This window comes from Rattus norvegicus, chromosome 7, assembly GCF_021556685.1.
Source record: "Rattus norvegicus strain SHRSP/BbbUtx chromosome 7, alternate assembly SHRSP_T2T, whole genome shotgun sequence".
NCBI classification, from domain to species: Eukaryota; Metazoa; Chordata; class Mammalia; order Rodentia; family Muridae; genus Rattus; species Rattus norvegicus.
This window is the reverse complement of record NC_141540.1, coordinates 129,481,767-129,489,007: the sequence shown is the minus strand read 5'-3', so window position 1 is coordinate 129,489,007 and position 7,241 is coordinate 129,481,767. Positions and strand designations below refer to the sequence as shown.

At 53.6% G+C, this 7,241-nt stretch overlaps 1 protein-coding gene across 2 annotated transcripts; it reads right to left on the bottom strand.

The window, feature by feature from the left end:
- Positions 1-280: 280 nt before the first annotated feature.
- Creld2 (CRELD disulfide isomerase 2) lies at positions 281-7,155 on the bottom strand. 2 transcript variants are annotated; one of them, NM_001037208.1, is given in 10 exon segments: positions 281-575; positions 1,641-1,781; positions 2,252-2,347; positions 3,048-3,131; positions 3,677-3,772; positions 4,707-4,883; positions 5,616-5,707; positions 6,173-6,283; positions 6,796-6,878; positions 6,970-7,136. In NM_001037208.1, coding segments are annotated over 10 exon segments (1,050 nt in total). In that variant the 5' UTR covers positions 7,090-7,136; the 3' UTR covers positions 281-525.
- Between the last annotated feature and the right edge of the window lie 86 nt (positions 7,156-7,241).

The following is a 7,241-nucleotide window of genomic DNA, read 5'->3' as shown; positions in this document are numbered from 1 at the left end:
ATCTCCTTTTCAGTCCTCACAGGAAGACACAGAATCTATCTCCTTCTGAGCTTCATGGGAAGACACGGAGTCCCATCTATCTCCTGAGTCCTCATGGGAAGACATGGGGTCCCCTCTATCTCCTTCTGAGTCCTCATAGGAAGACATGGGTTCCCTCTATCTCTTCCTGAGTCCTTATGTGAAGACATGACTCCATCTGTCTTCTAGCTCTGGCAGGACAGGTGCAAACTGACTAGTGTTGAAGGTCAACATTCTCAATGAAACAAACCAACACGTTCTGTTCCTGGTGACCTTCAATGATCAATTTTATTATAAAGAACAGTATCAAAATATACAAATCTGCTTATGAACCACCAAGAAATGCAGCTTTTTAAAGGGCCAAGTGAGTATCAGCTTTTTCAGAGTAGGCAGCTTCTCCCTCTGAGGTCTTCCTGGAGAAATGGGGTTGATGTCCATGGGCCACATTTTCTATATATCCTCTCAATAACTTAAAGGGTGAGTCTGGCTTCTGAATCCAGATGTCTATCACAAATCCTCATGGGAGAGTGGCTGTGTGGGGTTTTCCTCTGTGACTTCTGTCAGAAGACATGCAGGTCACCGAGTGAGTATCAGTGCTAAAGTACCTCAAGGATGGGCTTGGATGGGAGGGCAGCTGGTGGATGAGTGCTGCTATCGCAATACCCAGTGGTTGGCTCACACCCTGGGGACAGCACCCTGCCTTCCTCCTGACCTAGCAACTTTCTAAGGACAGCTCAGGGTGAGCCCCAACACCCACTGGGGTGCTTAGGCTGACACTTCAGAGTTTCACAAAGGCTGAGCAGTGAGGTGAGGTAGAGGGCAGGCGATCATGTCCTCTGGCTGCAAAGGTCCTCTTATCCTTGGCATCTCACTGACCGCAGCACAGTCAGGTGACCAGAGTATTCCCAGGCGTGGACACACAGCTGTTTGTTCAGGCTGGGCTTCTAGCAAATCCTTTTCACTCTTAGCCACTCTGAGCTGCCTGTTTCCACTTTCTATAATCCCTAGAGTCTGTCAATCTGAGCTGTCTCTCAAGGAGAGGGGCTGACCACCTTCTGGCTGGCACTTATGAATGTGGCTTGCCTTAGAGATAGGGCTGTTACAGACAATTAGTAATCAAGTGGGCCCTAGTCTAGGATGACTGGTGGCATCTTTATGAAAAGGGAAGAAGGCTTGGACACACGAATGTCACACGAGGACTAGAAAGGTTCTGGAAGGACTGAACAGACGACCCTATTTTACAGCCTCAGAGCCAGCCACAGACCCTGACCTTGGGCTGGGGTTCCAGAACCCCACACCACTTTTAGGAATCCTCTACAAGGCTGTTCACTTCGCTCTTCCCTCTGAGAGGGGCTGCAACACTTGGCTTGTCCGTTCTCCACAACCACCTTCAGACCCTATCTGAAGCCACTAACCAAATCCTCCTCTGTATGGCCTCTCTCACACTGCTGCTGCTACCTCCTCCCCCTCCACGACCCTGGGTGGGCACTGCACAAACTTTCACCTGTCCTCTGAGCTGTCACCAGGGCAACTCTGTGTTAATTTCTTGGCAGTTTTCAAGTGTCTGGTTAGCCCCAACCCTGAGCAGAGCAGGCCACCCCTCCCTGTCTTCTGCTACTCACCGCTTTGTGCTGTCTGCACACAAGCGTCTTCTGTCTCCTCAAAGCCATCCGGACACACGCACACAAAGCTCCCTGGAACATTGTAGCAGTTTTCGTTTCTTCTCTTACAGGCTTTTTCTTCTAGTGAGCATTCATCTATGTCTGAAATGAAAATTCTTCATGTCAGTAAGTGATTGCAAGCGCACACATACACCTCATATTATGCAAGAGGCTCATTCACAATTCGCTTATCAGTGAGAGCAATGGGATCATGACTGCCCATCAGAGGAGGAAGTGAGGATCAGTATGGTGCTCAGAGGAGAGCTTCCTGGGCCTTGGTGGCCAGGCCTCAACTGGCAGAGCAGAGACATCTCAGCATGGAGATAGGAAGCCCAATGCCCTTGGCAGTGCCCAAGATAGTGGAGGTGACAGCCAAGACCCCTGGAAGCTGGTGTGATATAGGGGCTCAGGCAAGTGTGGCTCCAACTGGAACCACAACATTGTCTATGCAGGGACAGAACCCATGGCCAGCGTGTGTCAGAGGCTGAGGGGTTCCCATTCACAAAGGCCCCTTGGGCAGGTGAGGTGTTCCTTCTAGAAAGTTCACCTTGTCTAGCAGACAGCTCACTGACCTGCACACTGTCCACTCTGCTTGGTGTAGCCAGCGATGCATTCTTTACAATTGGCTGGGCCTTTTCCTGTACAGCCCACACAGGTAGAATCACATTCTAGAAACATGGAGGAAGACGTCAGACCACTTCCACTTCAGTAAGGCAAGAGTAGCACACCACAAAACAGACCCTAGTGACATGGGGGAACTTAAGAACAAAGCCACCCGAAGCCCAGTGACAGTCTGCTTCCCCAGCCAAGTAAGAACAGCCAAGCGTAGTCTGCGGGCTCTGCAGGCCCAGTGTCACAGTGGACACGGCAGCCTGCTTGCACTACCTGGTACAACTGCAGACAGGGGGTGGCAGCCTCTTCCCTGCCGCCCTATGAATCGCCTAAGACCCTAAAATACTTATGACCTTGACTGGCAAATTTGGACAGCAGAGTGTGAACAAGCTGGGTGTGGTGGGCACCCCTCTAATCCCAGCGCTCAGGAAGCAGAGGCAGGAAATCTCTGACCAGCAGGGTCTACACAGTGAGCCCCAGGACCACACCGAGAGATCCTGTCTAAGAGTGTGCAGAGTCTTCCCTACGGGGGAAAGGCCTGCTGTGACTGAGCGAGGGAGCTGGAGGCAGCGGAGCACGCCGAGGCTACCGTGAGGTGCAGGGACAGGATGATGCGTGGAGATGTGCTGGCTTTCTGCATGTCGACCACTGATGTGGCCACTTTGAGTTCAGAAACCATACAAAGGTCATCCAGGCCACACAGGGTGAAGGCAGAGAGAAGCCTATGGAGATGACAGGTCCCAGCGCTCTGGTCACCTTCACAGATGTACGATCCGTTGACATTCTCACAGTACTGTGCCTCACTGCAGGGAGGTGTCTCTGCCGCACACTCATCTACATCTGGAAGGAAATGAGGCTGTGTGTGAGCAGAGCCCGAGGTGGCAGAGCGGAGGCACCACCTGCATGACCTTAACGTAAGCCCCTGTGCTTCCACACGAGCTCAAACCATCTCTTCCTTCACTAACCCCCTCAAGGCTCCAGACCAGCTTGAGGCTGAGCTCTGAATTTGCCTAAGGCCAAGCAGCTGCAGAGGGGTGAAAGCAAAACTGGAACTAACAGAGGAAGAGGCTAAGGGGCACCCGAGGCTCCAAAGAGCAAGGCAGCAGCAGCTCCCCTAACGTCTCAGTACAGGGTTTGCAACAGGAAGGGGCAAGGGCTCAGCAACAGCTAGGCCACATTCCTGGTGACGTGGTGCGCCCAGTTGTGGGGACACTGGTTTAATCCAGGTCTGCGTCCTTCTCAGAACCCACATGCAGGCCCTAAGAGTGGCTCTCACAGCCCCAAGTGGGGCAGAGATGGAAGCCACAGACGGGAGTTGGACCTCCCTGGGGATCACCTCTGTAAGGAGCCCCTCACCCCTGCCCACCCCACCGTATGCTCCTCACCCACGCAGGCGTCTTCCACTCGTGCCCAGCCCACTTCACACTGGACACAGTCTTTGTTGCTTGGACCTGAGCATGTCTTGCAAGACTCATCACAGGCTGGAAAGGAAAGGCTGTGTTAGGCGGCCTTCTGGGAGCAGGGTCCCATTGTCTCCCACACTGAGGAAAGCTTCCTTTAGGAATGAGGATTTAAGATCGGCAGGAAAATAACAAAAAAACAGTGAAACCTAGACAACAAGCAACCATTAACTCTGAGCAAGATGTCGCCACATGCAGCATCCCTCTGGTCAATGATGAGGACTGCTGACTATCTCCTTCACAGAGCCATAAAACGTCAAGTGAGCTCAAACACGGATGCTGCCCTGGGCAGGCAGCCAACCACAGCAGCCTAGGCTGCTGGCGAGTCCAGTGCTCTGCTGAGGGACTGGACAGACAGAGCTGACTGACCTCAGTCTCAGGCAGAAGCTACCCAGGTAACCTTGACAACCCTGGTGAGAACAAGGGAGCGGGTGGGCCCATGCTTAACAGTAGCCTCCAAGGGTCCTGGTTCCCTTGTGTAGCCATGTCTTGTCAGCCCAGGAAGTCCTTATTCCCTCTGAGAAGTTGTTTGATCGACTGCAGACACATCTCAGCCTCTATATCTTGCCTCCCTCTCAAAAACCACCTGGCAGGAAACTGAAAGACCTGTCCACCCTCGCCTGGGAGTTAGCCAGAACATTTTAGGTGATCATATGGAATACGGCCATTACTTAGGTCAAAAAACCAAGGGCATTTGGTACAGGCATGAGAACCTGTCACACAGACACTGAACTGCCATGCCATTCCCAGAAAGGCTTTAAGAAACAAGTAGCTTTTCCTTCCGGAGTAGTTTATGGATACTCCAAAAAGGCCGCACCGCCAGGCCTCCTGCACTGCATACGGGGCTGGGGGGCCAAGAGATGCCTGTTCTCGGCTGTGCAGCTTTAACAGAGGACTGCTTCCCCATAGCCTCACCATCAACCAAGCTGGTCAGACTCTGGGCGCTGGTGCTTACCCAAGCAGATGCTGTGGGTCTCGTTCCTCTGCAAACTGAAGTAGCCATCCATGCAGTCAATACACAGTGGTCCCTTGTAGCCCGCGTGACACTGGCAGGACCCGTCGCCCTGCCTGCTGCCATCGCCGCTGCAGTAGCCGTTGCCACTACAAGGCCTCTCGGACCCACCCTGGCATTCTTGGAGGATACAAAACCTTTGCTTGGATTATGCCCCAGGGGTTGGTCATGTTTCTTCTCACATGTACCTCACAGCCTAACAGTCACTGGGATCCCTTACAATCTAAACCTGGCACCATGCCTGCTGAGGGAACAGGGGCCTGAACGCTGAAGGGCCAGAGCCAGACACTGGCTACCCGGAACCCGCAGGATCAACACTGTATTACCTGTGTGGAGCCAGCTATGGGACAATGAATTATGTGCCTGAGAGAAATCCAATGTTGTGTTCAGCATACAGCCAGGGAGGAGCAAGCAGAGCCAGCTCAGCCCATGTGTATGCCTGAAACTGAAACTTCTGTCACCGGACCCAGCCTGACTGATGATCAACAGGACTGGCTCGAGTCTCAAGGCTCCCCTCAGAGAAGGGCCAGGACTAGGTAAGCAAGCTTGCCACCCCCAACTCCTGTCAGTACAGATGGGCTCCTGAGACTGTGATCCCTACCCTAAAGACTCATGAGGAGAACTTCCTAAAGTCAGGAGTTAGCAGTGATGCGGGAGCCTATGGTCCAGGGTCACAGGGCCAGAGCAGGGTTGGACAGCTACCCATCTGAGGAAAGAGGCAGGGTCCCCACATAGAAAGATCATGCAGTTCCAGTTCCCTCTGTGCTTTTAAACACAAGGGAGTCAGAGAAGAGTAACAGGAAAGATGCAGGCTTGGGATTTCCCAAGGAGGAAAAAAAAAATGACGTATACCTTTACAGTCTGGCCCGTAGGTGCCTGGAAGACAGCATGCTTTCAGTGTGCGTACACAGAACCACTCAAATAAGTTGGGGTAATCCTTCTTCCTGAGGATTTAGAAATGGTCGTTAAATCCCATGAGATGTTGGGCTGGGACACGCGTGGCTCAGTGGTGGAGCATACCCAAGAACGCCCCTAGGGATGCTCAAAGCCTTGGATAGCTTCAAACCCTAAAATATATACTTCGGGCGTTTATAAACATACCGGTGGGTTTCAAAACAGTACTCAATGATGCACCGAAGCGAGGCTTATCGCTGCAATTTTCACTTCTTACCTCCAGGCTGAAGCAACTACCTGGGGTGATGTGGGCTAGGAGGCACACTGTACATGCCTTCAGAGCTACAGGATAGGGCAAGCAAGGAAAACACAGGTCCTCTTTGCAAGCCTCCGACTCAAAGGAGAGGGTGGCAGTGCCTTGGTAAATTGGGACAGGGATGTAGGACATCTCCTGCTTCTGTACTGGGAAGAGACCACAAAACTAGAGATCAGAAGATGGGGTTCTGGGTACTCACAGGGACTGCCACCAGGCCTCGAGCTGCTCTTCCTGCTGCTCCAAGAGTTGGTTGCACTCAAAGTCACTGCTGTCACACAGACCCTCCATGATCTCCAGAAGCCGGATCTCACTGAAACACAATCTGTCAGCACCCCGAAGCACCAGCACCCCAAAGCACCAGCACCCTAAAGCACCAGTCCGCTCACTTTACACATGTCCCACCTAGAGACTACTTTAGTGAAGAGGGGAGTCTCCACAACCATGAGCAGGGTTAGTCATTAAGGGGAGGCTAACCTGGGGTGTGCAGTCGACCCAGTAATGGGAAGCACCTCCGCACGAGGAGAGCTTATTCCATTAGTCAGGGAAACCAGAAGTCTCTAGGAGGGCTAGGGGCTCCAGTTTGAGTTTCCAAAAGTCGTGTGTGCGTGTGTGTGCGTGTGAAAAAGCCTTCCAGTGCATGCAGAAGTGGCTGTAGGAGTGTGGAGGCCAGTTGAGTGGCCAGAGGCAGGGATGACCAATGACAGATGTCCACCATCTAAGACTTCCATGTGCCGGTGGTCTGCACTGACCCTCAAAGTCTGACGGCCGACGACCGATTCACAGGCCATGGCAGCAAATCCTTGCAGTTCTTGGGACACTCACCTGAATTCATACTTCGACAGAGTCTTCTCTTCCCACGCCGTGTTGCCGCCTCCGAAATTCTTCCTGGCCGTGTTGGCCATCCCCTGCAGAAGAGGTGGCACCAGCTCGATGGTCCACTGTGAACCCCGCCAGCCCCTGCCCAGAGCCGCTGCCCCGGACCCACCGCCCGCCCACCTGGTTGAACTTGTCCACCAGCGTCCGGCACCTCTGGCACTGTGTCGGCTTCTTGGAGGCCGCGGGTGGCGGCAGCAGCAGCAGTAGCAGCCCGAACCCGGCTGCAAGCAGCAGGTGCATGGCGGGAGGGCAGCCCGGCGACCCACCGAGAACTGCGGCGGAGTCTGAGCCTCCGCCCACCGGCCCGCGCGCCGGCCGTTCCCCGGGCTACTTGACTGCAACGCCGAGGCCCCGCCCACCTTTCACACTGCGCGTTTCTATTGGTCGGAGGA